Below are 19,370 nucleotides of genomic sequence, written 5' to 3'. Positions count from 1 at the left end.
ACTCCTCTGCCCAAACCCTGCAAACACTTCCCGTTTCACTCAGAATAAAAGGCCATCTTCACAAAGGCCGACAAGACCCTCTGTGATTCGGTCCCCGGTTCCCTTCTGCCTCCTTCCCCTCCTCCCGCCCTCACTCACCTTTGCTCCAGCGCCCAGCATCCTTCTCTTCCTTAAACACACGGGCATGTTCCTGCCTTAGGGCCTTGGCACTGGCTCTCCCTTCTGCCTGGAGCGCGTACCTCCCTGACCTCTGTGCAGCCGACTCCTTCGCCAGCTGCAGGCCCTTCTCAACGAGGCCCACTTGGCTACCATGTTTGAGACAATACTCCCCGCTCTCGGGATCCCCCTCAACCTGCTCACTTGCCCTTTTCCCGTAGCACTTCCCACCTTCCGACGTATCACACACTTTCCTTTCTCTGTCGATTGTTTGTTGTACATCTGCCCCTGCTAGGACGTAAGGCGGGGATCTTGGTCCGGTCACTGGTGCATCCAAGCAGCAGACCAGAGCATGGGACACAGCAGGAGCTCACTGGAACCGGGACATCAATCTTTTCGGTTTTATTTTTGTTTTTTAAATTAAAAAAAATTAAAAAAAAATTTAACGTATACTTAGAGAGAGAGCGAGCACACGCGTGCACGTGTGCAAGAGGGGGAGGGACAGAGAGAGAGACACAGAATCCAAAGCAGGCTTCAGGCTCCCAGCTGTCAGCACAGAGCTTGACGCAGGGCTCGAGCTCATGAACTGTGAGAGCATGACCTGAGCCGAAGTTGGACGCTCAACTGACTGAGCCACCCGGGCACCCCTAAGTTTTTAAGATTTTTAAGTAGGTTCCATGTCCAGTGTGGAGCCCGATGTGGGGCTTGAACTCCGGACACTTCGATTAAGACCTGAGCTGAGATCAAGAGTCGGATGCTTAACAAACTGAGCCACCAAGGCGCCCCCATTAATCTATTTGAATACTGAAACTGCTTTTGGCTTTCACTATTACCAGAGTATTCTGATGGGCATCCTTGCACGTCTTTGTGTACATATCTTTGTGCACTTGTGTGATTTCCTAGTTAAATTCCAAAAACGGAATTACTAGGTGAACGGCAGGGCTCACAAGCTTCACACATTACAACTGCTGAGCAGACTGAACAAGTCTATTTGCAGGCGACCTGACGGTGACCCTTGGAGTATCTCAAGGGCAGGAAAGGAGGAACCTTAAACATCACATAGGCCCCCCCCTCATTTCACAGACAAAGTGAGCTTCAGAGAGATTACGTGATCCTAGCTGGCAGAGCTGGTAACACTGTAGAGTGAGAATCCAAGCTGGATGGTCTAGAGCCAAGTCTAGAACATTGCACCGCACTACAGGCATTACAAATGCTGATGGAACAATGTCAGTGAGTAGAAGTGCATATAAGATTCTGTGAGAAGAACAAGAATATAGCAGGCACATACACTGAGAGCTTTGCTTTTCTGTGAAGTCAGGAAGAGACATCACCTAGGGAGGTCGAGCGGCCACACGGCAAAGGCCCAGAGGCGGAATGACCATGTCCTGAACCCTTTCTAAGTTAGGCAGCGTGGCGAAAGCTTTATAGACATTTTCACCTTTCATACAAATATCCTGAGTGGTCAGTGTAGTTGCCTTCATGGATGACGACCGCAGTGCCTGAAGAGGCTGAGGACAACGGGCCTGGCATTACAGTTAGCGTGCAGTGGAACCAGGACTTGAACCCAGGCCTGGCTGCCGCCTGGCTTGGAAGAATGACCTCTTCTATCCTAGGTTCCAAATACCGGAGGCATCAATTTCTTAGAGTCGGGCTCACCCTAAACCATCTCCTATAGACCAGATGCCAATTTATTATACAATCCCAGGCGGTACGCTCAGGTAACTGCGCCATTCCGGGTGTCCCCTGCAGGGTTTCAGAACACCCGGGGACCAGAATCAGTAATCAGAAAGGTGGCTGGTGGGCCTGGAGTCAGGATGAGGGATGCAGGCAGCCCTGGGGGGGCAAAGGGAAACCGGAAAGATCTTCAGAGCTTGCTGTTCCCTCTAGTCTTGCCCCAGGTATCCCTGAAGCTCGCGGCCACACCCCTTGTGCGTTGCCTCCTCAGCAAGGCGTGTCCTGTCTGGCCAGCTTCAGCCTGTCACCTCGCCCTGGCCTTCTCTAGTACCTGCCCTGCTCACCACGCCGTTGCCCTTTGATGGACTCGGTTTCATTTAGTTGTGTGCAGTCACTAGAACACAGCTCTACGAGTACAGGGACTTTTGTTTATTTGGTTTTACTGCTGCCTCCAGTTCCTGGCACTTACTAGGTACTCGATTTTTATTGTTTAAAAAATGCTTTTATTTATTTTCGAGAGAGAGAAAGAGACAGCGTGCCATCAGGGGAGGGGCAGAGAGAGGGGGAGACACAGCATCCGAAGCGGGCTCCAGGCTCTGAGCTGTCAGCACAGAGCCCGTCGCGGGGCTCGAACTCACGAGCCGTGAGATCGTGACCTGAGCTGAAGTCGGACGCTCAACCGACTGAGCCACCCAGGTGCCCCAGTAGGTACTCGATTTTTAAAACAGAAACCAGTGAATTCAAAATCAGTCAGATCCAGATTCAAGGCCCAGCTCGGCTCCCCACGAGCTGTGTAACTTGAGGCAAGTCATTTAACCCCTCTGCCCCGGTTTCCTCATTTGTAAACCGGAGGGAAGTTGTTCGGTCAGGACTAAATGACACAACAAAAAATGACCTAGTCCAGAGCCTTGAACACAGTGGGCCCCTAATTAATTACAACTGCTCTTATGAAGTATTATTCCATCCCGACCGTGGTGAAGCCCGAGACCGTCTCTGTGTGGTGCCTCGAGGAGAAGGTCTCCTCCTGCAGACTGCGATAAACGCGTCGACCCTTACTCTTCATGCCCTCCTTCCCCCACCTTTCCTGCACTCCCATCAGTGCAGCTTTTTTCCCAGTTAAAATAGAACATAAGTGATTAGGTTTCATTTCTTTTACTTAAATTACCGTTGAGTCTTTACATAATAAGTGTTTCGGGGGCCCCTGGGTGGCCTGTTTGGTTAAGCATCTGCCTCTTGGTTTCGGCTCAGGTCATGGTCTCACGGTTTATGAGATCGAGGCCTGGGTGGGCTGGGCTCTGTGCTGACAGGGCAGAGCCTGCGTGGGATTCTCTCTCTGACCCTTCCCGGCTCATGCTCTCTCTTTCTCCCCTTCAAATTAAATAAATAAACATTAAAAAAAATACAAGTGTTTCCAGATTTATAAAGGCTATTTCCTTGCATTGTTTCTACAAAGGACCTCAATTCTTACCATAATAATCCCATTTCTAAATTCTGGAGGTATTTTACTTCTCTCCTATAGATTAACTAGCATAAGGACTAGAAAAGAATAAAGACTGATAAATATTTTGTGTTTCAATTCATGGTATTTTTCCTCCTGAGAAGATACTGAATAAGAATTCAGATCTAGGGCGCCTGGGTGGCTCAGTCGGTCGGGTGTCTGACTTCGGCTCAGGTCATGATCTCACGGTTTGTGAATTCGAGCCCCGCATCGGGGTCTGTGCTGACAGCTCGGAGCCTGGAGCCCGCTTCGGATTCTGTGTCTCCCTCTCTCTCTGCTCCTCCCCTGCTCATGCTCTGTCTCTCTCTCGCTTCGGATTCTGTGTCTCCCTCTCTCTCTGCTCCTCCCCTGCTCATGCTCTGTCTCTCTCTCTCTTTCAATAATGAATAAATGCAAAAAAAAAAAAAAATTAAAAAAAAAAAAAAAAAGAATTCAGATCTCACCCCCCACCTCCCCACCCAAGCTGGGAAGGAAGAGTAAGAAAAGCTGGCAGGGCTGTGATCTCGCGGAGACTCAGGCTGGGAAATGACCAAAGAACTGGTGGTGACTTAGGGTCTGAGTCACAGTGAACAACACGGTCGCCACGGTCGCCTCTGCTTTTGGATGTTCTACCCTTCAAAGTTCAGGGTCCATAAAGCAAGCTCAGCTAGGCCAACAGCAAGTAAGAGTAACCACGTTTTCTCATCTTGATTCAGCATAGCCTGGCGAGATGACAGACGGATATGCCCGAAATCCAAACAAACATGAGTAGCGAACTTAGAAGAAAGGCAAAGCAGATGTGACCTCTTTCAGAAACATTATTTGATTTTGATATGCATTGATGTTTCTGGCTAGTTTGCAGACCTTGGGTAATCAAAAACACTGACATTTTCTTCCCTCCCTGGGGTTGTAAGAAGTCTTCTTTGTGTGCTAAACGTGTCTGTGCCACACGTGTTTCGAGGTGCCACTTGTGCCTTTCATCGTATGATCCCAGACACGTAGTTTGCATCTTTTAGGGGACTTCTTTCTCTTTCTCCTCTGCAGCACACACACATTCACTTTTACTTCGAGTTTTGCATACGTCTTCAGGAACCGTACAGAACCAGCTGCAGGAACAGGCCACCGCAATTCCGACTGAACACAAACCCATCAATAAAATAACTGCTAAGATGCAAACAATGTGAAATGGAACAAAATCGAGGGCCTGCAGCTAAAGCAGATTTTTAAAAGCCAGTATTTAGATAGATCCTTTCTCTAGACGGCGTGAAACTGCTATACCCTTAGCAATTCCTTAAAAGAGAGGAATCGTTCGTTCATTCATTCATTCCTTCTTTGAACCTGAGAAGTCACGGGAAAGAATTTCTGCACGACGGTTCCAATCGGGTCGCCCTAAAATGGTATTTGATTTCAAGACCCTCAACCTCCCTGGCGCTCTGGTAGCTCTGTCTGTGCCTCCCCGGGGGGCACTCAGTGCGCCGTGACAATTCACGTGTGTCTCCCATTTGGGTGTTGCGGGTGCAAAGGCCACGTCTGACGTATTTCTGAAGCTGTGCAGCACGGCAGGTAAAAGTGGCCCCTGGAGTTGAGCTCCCGGGTCCATGTCCCCACACTGCCACTTGTGGATAGTGTGATCTCGATCAGTTCCTTAGCCTTCCTGGGCTTCAGTGCCCTCATCTGGAAAATGGGGCTAATAATAGTCTCTCCCTCAACGGAGTTGCTCTGGGGATAAAGATAATCCATACAAAGCACCTGGCACAGTGGACAACAATTAAAAGGCTCAGGAAAAGCTATTATATTCGTGTCTAACATAGTACTTGGCTCATCAAGAAGAAAGTCTGAAATGAGAACGAGAATCCCTTCTCTCCTCGGCTTACTCCTGCAGTGCTGTATTATTCCGCACTTGCGAATGTAATTCTGTACTTGCAAATGTCAAGTGTGAATTCTCAGGGTACATATTTTCTCTTCAACTAAACAGTGAGCTCCCTAAGGGCAGGGGTAGTGCTGACTGCTTCTGGTCCTCCCCCTTGGCGCGGCTGTCCACGAATGCCGGCTGCTTTTGCACACTAGTTGCTGTCGCACTGCGTGACCAGAGCCTCCACCTGAAGGGCCGCAGCATTTCTCCCCGGGGGCAGGTTCACACGTGGCCAGTCGGACTTTTTATGTTATTCTGACATAAGGTCCCAGCTTCCCCAGACCACTCAGCTGATCTCCCTGTGGACTCAGAATAGAAAATTTTTGGCATTGTCCTGTCTTAGAGGGTAGTGCTGCCTCAGCCGGCCAGGGAAATGGCCATAGATCTCATGGTTGTGCCCAACTCACCCAGCTGTAACCCAGTGGGGCCTGTTGGGAATCTGCGACTAATGCGAACGTTCCAAAGGGGAAAAACGGTTTACAAACCAAACTCATCTAACACATTAGGCCAAACCTGTCTTCCAGGGAACTTGGGGGGTGCAGCGGGGGAATGGACTGCGCCCTCAGTAAATGTCACTTCTACGGATCTAAATTCTGCTTCTTCCATTCCTGTCGCTTGAGTCCTGACTTACTACGATTATACAGCACGGCAACCTAAAAGAATGGCAAGATCTTCGATCACTACGGATTTAAGGACATTAGAAGACAGGACAGCACGGGGCGCAGTGCAAGGATCACAGGGCCAGCCTACCTGGGTTCAAACCCCAGCTTTGCCAAACACCAACTGTGAGACCCTGACAAGGTACCAAAACTGAGCTAAGTGTCTGAAAAATGATGAATGACAACAGCACCGGCTTCAAACGGCTGCCGTTTAATACGAGTTGATTTTTACAATTGTGTTTGGCATACGGTAAATTATCAATAAACGGAAGCTAATATTGTAATTTTCATGTCATCACGCACAGTATGTCCAGACGGTAGCTACTATTTAGAACGACTCAAATCCAGCTCTTCCCTGCCCATCCAGTAGCTCAAGTCAATGCAGAGTCAACTGTGACCCTCTCTCTCCTTTTTTCCTCACTCCTCACATTCAGGTGGGTCTCCAGGAGCCAGGTCCCTCCAGACTTCCATGATCCTACCTCTCAAATACCTTACACTTGTCCACCTCTCTCTGTTCCCACTGTCCTAGTCTGGGCCAGTGGTTGCTGTCACGCTGGGGCCGGTGACCTCTCCCAGCTTCTCTTCTTACTTTCTTCAGTCTGTCCTTCACGCGGCTCTAACAGTTTTCCAAAGCGTAGATCGGATTAAAGCATAGCTCTATGTGACAGCTTTCCTTGGCTTTATTACATACTGTAAAATAAAGTCCACTTTTCCTTCTTCTTCTTCTTCTTTTTTTTTTAAGTAGGCTCCACACCCAGCCTTAAGCCCAACACAGGGCGTGAACTCACAACTCGAGATCGAGAGTTGGACGCTTAACCGACTGAGCCACCCAGGCGCCCCGAAAGTCCCCTTTTGGAGCCTGGACTTTAAGGCTCCTTACTACCTCGTCCCAGCATACTCTTCCTCCTTCCTCCCCTCGTCTACACCCGAGTCACACCTTGCGACTGGCTCTTCTGTGGACTCTCTTTGTTTCTCTGCCTGTAATGTTATTCTTTGGTTTCCTGCCCATCCAACTTCTAATTACCTTTCAAGACTTAAGCTAAACGTAAGTCAAAAGTCGGTGCCTGGGAGTCAGTGAGTTGAAGAAAGTAGGCTAATATAGCGGAGAATGATTTTTAAAAATGTATAAAATAGGTGCCTTGAATTTTTTTTTTTCTTTGGTAAGCCAGAAAACCTAGTTGACTCATTTTTATGACTCATTTTATGTTTGTGTTTGATCCATGTCAGGCACTTAGTGTAATTTTTTTTTTCATTTAATCTTCTTAATGACCCTATTGGTTTGACATTATCACATCCACTTTGGAGATGAAGAAACCTGGGTTAGGGAATTTGTCCAAGGGCAGCAAGACAGTAAATGACAGAGCTGAGATCTGAACACCGGTCTGACTCCAAAGCCCAGGGCTGCAGCACAGGTCACCAAACACTGTGCTTCGCGACCTCACGTTGTGTGTATTTGCCTGACATGTTTAAAATGTAATGTTGGCCCTGATCTGACTTCGGTGTAGACGCATTACCACCCTGACTTATGCAGTGCCTTATGTTCTGCTAGTGGGTCTGAATGCCAGCTCCTGGTGAAATAGCTTTCAGTATACCAAGTGGGGTGGCATGAAACGCAATTATGCTTTTTTGACGAGGAAGCTGTTCAGTCCAGGGGCTTCCAGCTGAGGTCAACCTCTCGTTCATTCATTATGCACCACGAGCAAGCACCTACTGACTTCCCACCACACGTATGACACTATGTTAAACTTATTTCCTTGTCTTTCTCCAAGAGCTTCTTTATTCAATCTCAGGAAAGCCGTCTGGCAAATCTGAGTGCTTCCGAACCACAGGCTGATAATTTCTGCTTTAGAATAAGTGAACTGATGGCTTTCAGTGGCACTTTCTCTCCAGAGAAATCAGGCCCTATGTTTGAGTTGGGCCTTTTTTACTCAAGAATAGGTCTGCTAATGCCTAGGAAACACAACATACACACGCAATTCAATAATTCCAACTGTTAAAAGTTATTAAAATAAATATCCTGTCTGGATGGTTGACATTTTCCTGGCATTAAGTGGTAACTATGAACACAGGAAAGGCTCATCGGTGATCGAGAGTGGTCACCCGTAACCGTTAGTGTTACGGAGTGAACTGTGTCCCCTACCAGAATCCATATGTTGGAGTCCTAACCCCCAGTACTTTAGTATGTGACTGCGTTTAGACAGAAACTTCATGGAAGTAATCACGTTAAAACTAGGTCATTAAAGTGGGCCCTAATCCAGTTTCATTGGTGTCCTTATAAGAAGAGATTAGGACATGAAAGGGAGAGAGAGAGACACCAGAAACGTGCACATACAGAGCAAGACCACGTGAATGTGCGTGGAGAGGGCGGCCGTGTGCAAGCCAAGGAGAGAGGTCTCAGAAAAAAACCAAACCTGCCCACACCTTGACAATGGACTTCTAACCTTGAGGATTGTAAGAAAATAAATTTCCGTTGTTTCTGTGGTATTCTGTTAAGGCGGCTCTAGTAAACTAAATCAAAGAACGAACTCACAGGGGCGCCTGGGTGGCTCAGTCTGTTAAGCGTCTGACTTCAGCACAGGTCATGATCTCACAGCCTGTGGGTTCGAACCCCGCATCGGCCTCTGTGCTGACAGCTCAGAGCCTGGAACCTGCTTCGGATTCTGTGTCTCCCCCTCTCTGCCCCTCCCTGCTCACACTCTGTCTCTCCCTCTCTCAAAAAATAAATAAACATTAAAAAAAAAAAAAAAAAAAAAAAAGAACGAAATCACACACAGTGTGAAGAATAACCTGCAAATCCCACCGGCATCTAAATTGATGCTTTAGGGCTGCTTTGTCCAACTGATAGTTTTTAAGCTTCTCCTATACATTAGGCCCCCAGCTAGATGTTAGGAGACTACGGATAAGGCTTCAAATTAGTAATGGAAAACGCAAGTGGCTGATACATTCCCCTGCTCTGAAAACATGTCCTTGGAAGACACCAGTCACCATGAACTTGTGAGAGAAATCTCAGCTTCATTTCCCTGGTAGCCTATATAATTCAAGATATGAAGGTCACCTTCTCCCATACAAACATCTTCCAGAAAATAAAATTATCTTACCCAGTCCTTCTAGTTCTTGAACCACTTCTTTCCAAACGGGCTCGATGTGGATGCAGCTGAAGCACCAATCTGAGGTGATCTTAATGAGGTAGGGTTTCTTGAAGCTATCTGGAACCACTTCGTTCACGTAATGTGAAAAGTGCAATAAATACTTTTCATCAATGGAGTCCCGCCGCTCCGAATTAAAAGGGAAGTGAAAAAAAGACTCATCAAAGTAAAAATTCTCATGGAAATGGCGGAAGCGATACTCTCGTTGCTGCTGCTTCTGGTAGCCCTGGTTCTCTCCGGCATCTCCGTAGTGATCGTAATTCGATCTCTTTTCTTCGTTGGAAAGGATCTGTGAGGAGAGGAAAAAAAAAAAAAAATAAGACATTTAAGAAGTGGGGAAAGTTTCACCCAGAGGATTTTCCTGTGAGCGGCATGGAAGACACAGGAAGAAAATGAACGTAGAGCCATGACATGGTTAGATATTCTCAACGTAATCTGCAACATACCAGGAGACTCTTTCTTTCTTTCTTTCTTTCTTTCCCAATTCTTCTAAGATATTATTTTATTTTATATGTTATTTATTTATTTACTTATTTATTACATGAAATTTATTGTCAAACTGGTTTGCATACAACACCCAGTGCTCATCCCAACAGGTGCCCTCCTCCATGCCCACCACCCCCCCTCCCCTCCTCCCATTCCCCATCAACTCTGTTTATTCTGTTTTTAAGAGTCTCTTATGGTTTGACTCTCTCCCTCCCTAACTTTTTTTTTCCCCTTCCCCTCTCCCATGGACTTCTGTTAAGTTTCTCAGGATCCACCTAAGAGTGAAAACATATGGTCTCTGTCTTTCTCTGTAGGACTTATTTCACTTAGCGTAACACTGTCCAGTTCCAGCCACATTGCTACAAAAGGCCAGATTTCATTCTTTCTCATTGCCAAGTAGTATTCCATTGTGTATACAAACCACAATTTCTTTATCCTTTCGTCAGTTGATGGACATTTAGGCTCTTTCCATAATTTGGCTATTGTTGAAAGTGCTGCTATAAACATTGGGGTACAAGTGCCCCTATGCATCAGCACTCCTGTATCCCTTGGGTAAATTCCTAGCAGTGCTATTGCTGGGTCATAGGGGAGATCTACAGGAGACCCTACTTTCAACAGAAACATTAAATATGTCAAGACTAAAATACTTCGGTCATTTAGATACTTATGTTCGTCCTGCCTTCAGAGATTTGGGGTTATCACAGTACTCAATACATCAGTAAAGCAAATAAAACGTAACATACTGTTGATCACCAGGGCTGGATGACAAGAAAATTGACTAGGTTATGCCACTTTAAGTTGGAATAACTCAAAGCAAGATATGAAAAGCTGCGAACACCAAAAAGCAGCCACAGGGTTGAGCTCAGTGTCCCGGACGTTAGCTGACTTTGTTTTACTTAATTCTGAAGTCTAAAATTCAAGAGGCTGTTTGCGGATGATGTGCCATTCTATGAGCCAAGCACTGTCTCTTGAAGAGCATTACCCTACAGAAACCATAAAGCCATGGACTTATCTTTAAGGCACATTCCAGAACAAGTTACTTAAGTGGACATGTTGGAAAATTGTTGAAAAAAGTCTGTTTAAATGCATTTGTAACCTTGTGTCACTTTAATAAATTGGGAAGTCAATCTTTCTTTAACAGAAGTTCTAGTATGTGTGCTGTCAAAGTGACCATGTAATAGAAGTTTCTACAAAGGAAAGAGAGACCTACAGTTAGGAATTCTGAGAACTCTACAATTCCGATTAAAGCCTTTAAAATAAGCCAGTTTTGTTTATTTTTTTTTTAAGAGCTGAAGTATTCAGGCACCTATTTCAACATATTGGATGTAACTAAGTAAGTTTTCTCTACCATCATCTAGAAACCGGGTCAAGGGCATTGGGACTGTGCCCCTTCTGAGAGGTCTTTACAAAACTGGTCGCCTAAAGCAGATTTTATAAGAGCTAATGGACGCGTCACAAGTTTGACAGGATACCTCATAAGCCTTGCTAATTTGGATGAACTTGTCTTCCGCTCCTGGATCTTTGTTTTTGTCAGGATGCCTGAAAACACAAATGGGCAGGCAGTGAGAACGCATTTAATGTTTTACACACAGTCAGTTAACATCTTGTACACACGGTTCACTACCTCAGATGGAAGGCCATTTTGTTAGGACGGTTTCTTAAAAATTCACAGGAGAGGCAATCACTTGCTTCGCATGACCGTAATAATTAAGTGAAACTTTGAAACAGGCAGTTTCTACCAAAAGCACTCCAGTGGGGCACATTTTCACAACACCGGGGAGCACTAGAACATTCCAGTGAGGAGAGGTGGGCTATGCACATGCCTTTACATTGTTCCTAATACTGCTGAGCTGGGAGCTGGCTCCAGGCTAAGGTCACTGAGGCCTCAGAACCGACTTCCCTTCCCAAGATGGCGGCAATTCATCCCCATGTTAGAATGTCATCGAGGAAGGTGTTTCTTTGGACAACTCAGGAGGATATAGGAAATAGCTTCTAGGACACACTGTGAATTTGTTTCGTAACAACCATATTCCAAGTGGCACTTTGCTGCTGACGTTTAAGAGAGAACATTTTAGTTTCGTTATTGCTCTGCTTGTTCCTTTTTGCCTAAGATGGCCTTTCACCCGTAAACGGATCATGGTTTCAAGGCCCCATGTTTAAGGGGTGAGAAAAATCTACAGTTTATGCAAAGTGATTTAAACTAATATTAGAACCAATATTTGCTATTACACACAGCTTGCAGTTAACTGTATCCATTTGTGGTCATTCAGTTTTCCACAATCTGCCTGTGTTCATGCCAATTTCAGCTTTGGGGATTTAAAGTCCTGGCAAGTAGGGGCTGGGTTTTACTTCCTTAGAGCTCCCTAAGTCCTAAGTCAGTGTTTGCTACCAACTGATTTTTCAATGTTCTCTTTATTAAGAGGCCCTATTACACAGCGTATTCTTTATATAATCACTTCTGCTAACTTCCAGTAAGTTTCCTCTAGCAAAGGTTCAGGAAAGACAAGCATTCCTTCTTCTGGAAGCAAACGACTACTAAAAACGGCACCAAGTACACTGGAATAAAGAAATTTTATAACTTGGTCAACTTATTCTGGCCGGGACATGTTCGAATGAATTATACCACATATTCTGATCTCTCTAAAAATAAACTGCAAATGGCTGTCCATTAAATTTAGACATTATTCCTTGCTTTACTATTGAATTCTTGGTGTGAATATCAGTGGCAAAAGAAAATCTCAGCTGGGTTATAATGAAAATAGTATGACTTAAAGAAACAAGATGGTGGTTCCAAAACGTGCTTCTGGATGACCAAAAAAAACCCAAAAACCAAAAGCCAAAAAACAAAAAACCCCCAAAACCAAAACCCCCCCCAGTGTTTCAAATATTCAAACTTAGGCTAAAGGCTGAAAAGATAAAGCAATCACACAAATGAAGATTTAACGTCCAGAACTCGGTAAGGGGGGTGTTGAAGGACAGGAAGGGGCTTTTGAGGAGACTGAGCCAAGGCGAGGGCTGTGAGGGCAGCTGGGCCAAAACCACAGATCCTGACGAAGACAAAACCAAGGCCCGAGAACAGGGAGGAAGCCACAAGACAGTTTCAGGTCATGAGAACTATCTTCCTAACTGAGGGGTGCTGCCACGAGGTTGCAAACATTCAGAAAAGGATAAATCCAGCTCTAGGAAAGCACTGCCCAATACTATTTTCAGTGTATAGGAAACATTTCACCCACTGCAGTATGATACTCGTCCTTTAAATCTGGAAGTGAAGAAAAATACTGCACTTGCTCTCTACTGGCTGTGGAGCCACCTCTAAGGAAATAAAAATGAAGGGAGAAAAAGTAATAGAGAGAAGTGTTAGGCAAATCGTTTTGCTGTTCCAGTGACCGACCTTGTTATATCTGTTTGCTTAGGATCAAATTTTACGATGCCTTTTTCTTGGGGTGGGGTTGTTTATATCGCCCATGAAGATGATAAAAGAAAAGTGCGTACGTTAAAACCTAATTATTAGGAGAGAAACACAGTTTTCCTGAGAGACACAGTAACTTTAAATGGTTTCACCAAGGAAGGGGGAAAGCTCTTGAGAAGCTGAAGAGACATTATTTAGTAGTAAAACCTAGTAGAGGAAACCTGCAAGTCCAGGTCAAGCACTAACCACTCCCCCCTGCTGCTGCTCTGAAAAGTCAAACTGGGAAGCACTGTCCTTTTCAGCGTGTATGAAGCCATCGTGAAATGAAACAAGCGATTTCAGTGATAAAACCCTGCCGGAGCCAAAACGGCAAAAAGTGACAGCACGGTGAGCAGGCAAAGGTGCAGTAAAATTTTAGACTTTCACTGGATGATATTCTATATATTTTTACGGTGATGAATTACTCCTAGAGAGAGTCTAATTAAGGAAGAGGAGCATATGACTCATTTAATTAATATCATAACACCCTTTTCAGCTCTGGAAGACAGAAACGTCAAAGCTGTCCATTTTAACAAATCCCACATACTCAAGCGATCATTTCTGCTTTTAAAATGCGGCCGAAGGCCATACTCTGTCCAAAAGAATGTTGCTACTTCATGAATTTACTGCAGACTTACATATTTTGCTTTAAATATAAAGAGGCAAGAGTTTGAAATGATGTGGAAGGCAACTTTGCTGTAAAGAGAGTCCCTGGAAAGAGGCCACACATAATTAGATTGTGTTTTCAGTACCTAATTCTGGATTCCCTGTGATAGGAGTTTGGTTTAAAATATGTATTCAAAACGTCATATTGGAAACTATCCTTTACCTTGACTGCAACCAGCTTAACACGGAGATCTTTCACTGAAGAATCACAGTGTCAGGCAGAGTCATGCACGGCCTGCAATGTCATCTGCATGTGGCAGCTTTGCTCCTGCAGAACTTCCGGCCCCGCCCCCCCCCCCCAACCTAACCCACTCATTCTTACTTCTGCTCACGTGGGCAAGCGATTACAAAGTAAAAAAAGCAATGGACTATCTATTAGCACAGAAGGTCAAGCTAGGGAGCCCAGGGGCAATAAAGACTTAATAACAGTGAGCCTAGATTTCCCCACAGGTAAAAGGGGGACAGCAATATCCTCCCTCATGGGGTAATTAGCAGGTTTATATAAGATAAAAAGCATAGAACCTGGAGCCTAGCATGCAGTAGGTTAGCTGGAGCCTCGTAAGAGCCTAGCATGTACAATCTTGATTCCCATTCCCAAACGGTCTTTTATTATTTACGACTGGCTCTGCCAGCTTCTAGTCACCTGTGCCCTTCCTGTCCTTTCCCTCCTGCTGCGCCCCTCCAGCTACATAATCCAAATACTTCTACTTCTTTGGCATGTCCAAAGTCTTGGTGGAAAAAACTGATGATGCCTGTCTGTAAGTTTTAAATTTATCGCTGTCCTGCTAATTCACAAACACTGGTATACTCTTTAGCATATAGAAAACCGACCTACGTAGAATTATGACTTTTCTACAATTTTTTTTTTAACGTTTATTCATTTTTTTGAGAGACAGAGAGTGAGTGGGGGAGGGGCAGAGAGAGAGGGAGACACAGAATCCGAAGGAGGCTCCAGGCTCTGAGCTGTCAGCACAGAGCCCGACGCGGGGCTCGAACCCACGGACTGTGAGATCATGACCTGAGCTGAAGTCGGACGCTTAACCCACTGAGCCACTCAGGCGCCCCGAATTACGACTTTTAGAGTAGAGTAATTCTTAACAGCAGTGTACTCGGTTCCTGAATATTCTTATAAAATTGAGAGCAAAAAAGCTCTTACTCTAAATTTTCTTGAAAGCTTAAAGTTAATAATGTAGAAAATAGGATTGGAGAGTCTTCCCTTTAGCATAAAGGGTTACTTTATGAATAACATCATGGGGTGGTTAGCTTATTCATTGCTGATGACATATATACTTTAAAACTAAAGCTCCCTCCTACTTTAACATTAAATATGCTGGCAGTATCTAGGGTAATTCTTCAGGCCAAAAGCATTCACAGCAATACAGGCTTTGGATCTCATCACTAAAAAAAATTAAAAAAAAATTATAGAATAACATGAACATTAGTTCTCCCAAATGAATTATTTTAGACAGATATAGATTTACTGAACATAGACACAGAGACAAATAAAAGCTAACCATAATTTAGGCTGCATTCCCCTACTGCAACTGCTTAGCTTATATTAAACTGCTATTTCTTTGTTTCACCTACCATTCCCGGGCGAGCTTCTTATAAGCCTTTTTAATATCAGCCTGACTGGCTGTTCGGCTGACCCCTAGGACTCTGTATGGGTCAAAATCCAACGCAGACAGAATTTGCAGGACCAGAACCAGAACTATCAAGAACTGCCAGGAAATGCTCAATTTTTTCACTTCCATTTCTCTTCCTTTCCAGAGCTGAAATGATTGAAGAGGCAATAAGTTTCAGCGGTAGAAACCTGGACAGTCTCGCTTTTGAGGCAAAGGGCTAAGATAGACAGATGAAAAACAAAACAAACAAAAGCTGTTTGGCAGGAAAGATGTCAAGCTGTTTGACCATGTCTTTTGAAATCGACAATCTTACTACTGTTTTTGAATATCACAAATAAGAACTATTCTAGGTGAAAAGGTGAGCGGTAAGACTTAACAGCAACTTGCCCAGAATCCTTGGATTAGGTTGGCTCTAGAAATGACTGAAAAATCAATGAGATGGAGAAATAAAAGCAAACGTGGGAAAACATTCATAGGAAAATCAAGGCAACTACATCTCAAATACACTAGTTCACTTATGCTGCCAATAATACTTTAAATTTAAAAATACGTGGCTTCAGAGTACTTCACTGAGTACATGCTAAATAAATTCAAGAGATCAGAAGAATTACCAAGTGCGAAACTGTGAAATGACATAGTTGTGACATTCTTGGGGTTAAATAAGTACCAACAGGGAAGTGAGATACTCTAAAAAAATTAAAAACTTGTTATGACGTTGTGTACCCCAATTCTAGTCTTTATCACCACACCCAGTGAAGCAAGCAAACAGAGAGGATGCTCTTTAATTTAACCCTCAGCAATATGGTTATTATAAATGGAGACCTAAGAGGAGAAAAACCGGTGAGAAAAAAATTTAGTTTTCCACGTGAAGGGAGATTAATGGCAAAGCCTGTAGACCAGGCATCTTCAAATGTTAAAGATCCATATCTGGTCAGGGTGGTCACTGAACTCACGGTGGGCTGGGAAATCATCCTGGTTGGTTAATGAACGAGGTAGTGCTGTATTGCACGGACATTTATGGTCAAGAATTACGAGCTCTGTGATATCATACAGTGAGTTTTCACGGGTCATATTTATCCTGACTTTACATGAATTACTAACATTTTAAGGTTCAAGCGTCTAAGGTGACACCTTACTGAAGGTGGGCAAATCTCTAACAGTGGTGGATTTGGACAAGTGGAAGTCTAAGCACTGACTGGGAGTGATCACAGAATTGACTGACACGATGGCCAATTTTTAGGACTGCATGCATGCTGAACCAAATCCGAAAACACATTCATTTCTTCCTTGTGGAGTCAACCTATAACCTATAAAACACGTACAGAGCGCTAAAACTCGGGGAGAGGAGCTAGCTACTGGTTAGGCACACAAGCTCCGGAAACAGACTCAAATCGGGATCCGTCCTCTACCACTTCATGACCTTGGGCAAGTTACTGAAACTTGCTAAGCCTCAGTGCCATTCATAAATGGAGGGTGAATAATACCACCTTGAAAACATCAGCAAGGGAGTTAAACGTATGTACAGATTTACTGAACACCGGGTCGACAGTCAGAAAGGGGTACTTATTTTTTTCTACCACGCAGGGCAATCGCTGCCTTATTCCACCGTGTCAGTCGCCTCCAGTGAGGGGCCCAAGAGGCGGGGGAGGGGGCTGTTAAGTTCTTTGGCTGACAGTCTCGACCTCGACTGTGCCGGCGTCGGGGCAGGAAATCACCTGCCCAACAGGTAGGCTACCGCCCGCGGGCAGTATCCCCCAGACCGGGCAGCGGCTCCAGGAGGCACGCTCCAGGTCTGAGCTCCCGCCGGAGGTCGCAACCCTCCAGGAGACGACCGCCTCCCCCGCCGCCCACCGAGAGTCCTGGGCCCGGCCCTGTCGGCTCCCGGTTTCCCCCGGGCCCTGGGGAACCGGGAACGAGGAGGAACTGACGGGAAATCCCCGAGCCTGCCCGGCCCCGCCGCGTCCGCGGCTCCGCGCGTCACGCCGGGAAGGAGTTACCGGGAAAGGGCACCGGCCCAACCGGCTGCAGCGTCCGTGCTCCAGTCAGTCCGCCGGGCCAGGAGCCTCCCGTCCGCACCAGCGCTCGCCGGGACCTGGGGAGGGGAGAGGGGCGGGGACAAGTGGAGGGGGTCACGTGACACTTAAAGGCTCGGCGCCCGGAAGTCACGGACTGAACGGGTCGAGGGCTTCTACTTTGCGAATCTGTTTTGACCCTTGCTACCCGCCGTCTGCGCGTGGACCTGGCGCGGTTGCCATAGGAACGCGGCCCGCTCTCTGGCTGGATCCAAAGGGACGATCGTGACCAAAGAGGACAAAACGTGCCTCCTAGCGAGGCGAAGTCGCGATGCATGATGGGATGCCCCCAAGACCTCCCCGATCCAGGGAGGTGTTTCAACACTTACCGGGAGATGGCCCTCGTCTGGCAACAGTTGCTAGGGTGGGGAAGCAATCGCTGGTCCCTGTTCTCTTTAACCCTATTCATAGAATCCTAGAGCGTCAGAGTTGGAAGGGACCTTAGGGACCCTTTCTAGTCCAACTCCTCCATAAACTGATGGGGAGACTGAGGCCCAGAGAGGGGCAGGGACTTGCCCAAGGCCTAGAATCCAGGACCCCTAAACTTATTTACCAAAGCGAGATCTGCCATAGAATGTGCCAGGGACTGCCCTCGGCTCGGGGAAACGGATGTGTGTGTGGTGGGGAGGGAGGGGGAGACACAGATGAATGAGGTAAACTTTCATTGAGCCAATGAGATGCGTATCCTTGGGGATATAAAGAAAGAGGTTTCTTATCCCCCCACCGCCCTGTTTTTTATTGAATTTTCTTTTCATTTATCATTGACACACTGTATCTTTTCTTTCTTTATATTTTTCATCGTCTGTCTCCTCCCACTGGAATGTAAGCTTCTAAGGGCAGGGCTTTCTGATTTGTTCAACTGTATATTCTCGATGCCTGTGTAGACCTCAGCGCAGGCAGGATCTCAATAAATATTTGCGGACTGAGTGAATAAATGGGGCTGAGGTTTTGATGCTCAGGAGAATGGATTCTAAGGTAGACTTGAGTCAGGTTCAGCTTTAAATCTTGAACGGCCTTGTGCCACTTACTACTCTGTGACCTTGAACAGACACCACTTCCTCCAGCTCCAGCGTCCCCCATCTGTAAAATGGGGGAAAAGAATGGTTTTTGGTATTCCTTTGATAGGACTGTAGTCAAGGATAAGTGAGATAACACAATGTAAAGTGACTAGCACAATGGCTGGGACTTAGCAAATGTTCAGCAAACAGAAGCAATTATTTCTGAAAGGTGGAAGTGAGCTGTACAAACTGGGAGTTCAGAAGAGTAGATTTCTGCCTTTTTTTTTTTTTTTTCTTTGTGGGAGGTGCTAGGGTGGGAAGGAAGGAAGAAGGGGATTCAAGGCCGTGTAATGTGGGCTTGGTTGGATGAGACAGGCGAGTTTGGAACAGTAAACGACGAGATCTGGGCACCGGGCGGGGGCAGGAGAATTATGGTTTTATTACTGGCGGGAAGGGGGCTAGAGGACACTGAGGCAGGGAGGGGGTTGAATGGGGCTGGACAGACCATCGCCCCAGGCATGCGTGTCCCTCTTGCCAGCAGTATAACCCCCTCCGAGCTTTTTTTTTTTTTTTTAAGTTTAGATTTATTTATTTATTTATTTGAGAGAGAGAGAGAGAGAGAGAGAGAGAGGGAGAGAGAAAGCGAGCAGCTAGTGGGGTAGGGGCAGAGAGAGGGAGACAGGGTCGCACGCAGGCTCTGCGCTGACAGCAGAGAGCCCCATGCGGGGCTCCAACCGTGAGATCACGACCTGAGCTAAATTCAGACGCTTAACCACATTTAACCGACTGAACTACCCCGGGGCCGCCCCGCCCCCTACCCCCGAACCCCCACCCTCCGAGTTTCTGTAAAAGCGGAAAGAGGCTACCTTTTGGTTAGGGCTGGCTGCCTGGACTAGGGGCGCGCCCTGGGGGCGGTGCCCGTTGCGGGGTGTGTCTTGGGGGGCGGTGCGGGGCGCGGAGGCGGAGTCGCAAGGCGGAAGTGGTGTCGTGGGTGGCCTGGGGCGGGCCCGGGGGGCGAGGGGCGATGCAGGGGCGGAGCGCGTCGCGGCGA

The 19,370-nt window shown here is 46.2% G+C and overlaps 1 protein-coding gene across 6 annotated transcripts in view; it reads right to left on the bottom strand.

Moving 5' to 3' along the window:
* DNAJC16 (DnaJ heat shock protein family (Hsp40) member C16) overlaps positions 1-19,267 on the bottom strand; it is a 44,006-nt gene extending 24,739 nt beyond the window's left edge. Inside the window, exons 1-7 of one of the 6 annotated variants that reach the window (XR_006220799.1) lie at positions 19,186-19,267; positions 18,350-18,401; positions 17,651-17,722; positions 17,247-17,341; positions 15,212-15,396; positions 10,983-11,049; positions 8,977-9,313 (exon numbers count right to left, since the gene is read on the bottom strand). Coding sequence is in view for 4 of the 6 variants with exons in the window: in XM_042994750.1 (XP_042850684.1) it covers positions 8,977-9,313; positions 10,983-11,049; positions 15,212-15,378 (571 nt within the window). In the remaining 2 variants the exon portion in view is untranslated. Of the gene's footprint in view, positions 1-8,976; positions 9,314-10,982; positions 11,050-15,211; positions 17,224-17,246; positions 17,409-17,650; positions 17,782-18,349; positions 18,402-19,185 lie in introns of those variants that run through there. The other 5 variants (XM_042994750.1, XM_042994754.1, XM_042994751.1 and 2 more) reach the window with 5 other exon arrangements.
* Positions 19,268-19,370: the final 103 nt, after the last annotated feature.

This window comes from Panthera tigris, chromosome C1, assembly GCF_018350195.1.
Source record: "Panthera tigris isolate Pti1 chromosome C1, P.tigris_Pti1_mat1.1, whole genome shotgun sequence".
NCBI classification, from domain to species: domain Eukaryota; kingdom Metazoa; phylum Chordata; class Mammalia; order Carnivora; family Felidae; genus Panthera; species Panthera tigris.
Note: the sequence above shows the minus strand (reverse complement) of the source record. Positions and strands in the feature narration are given on the sequence as shown.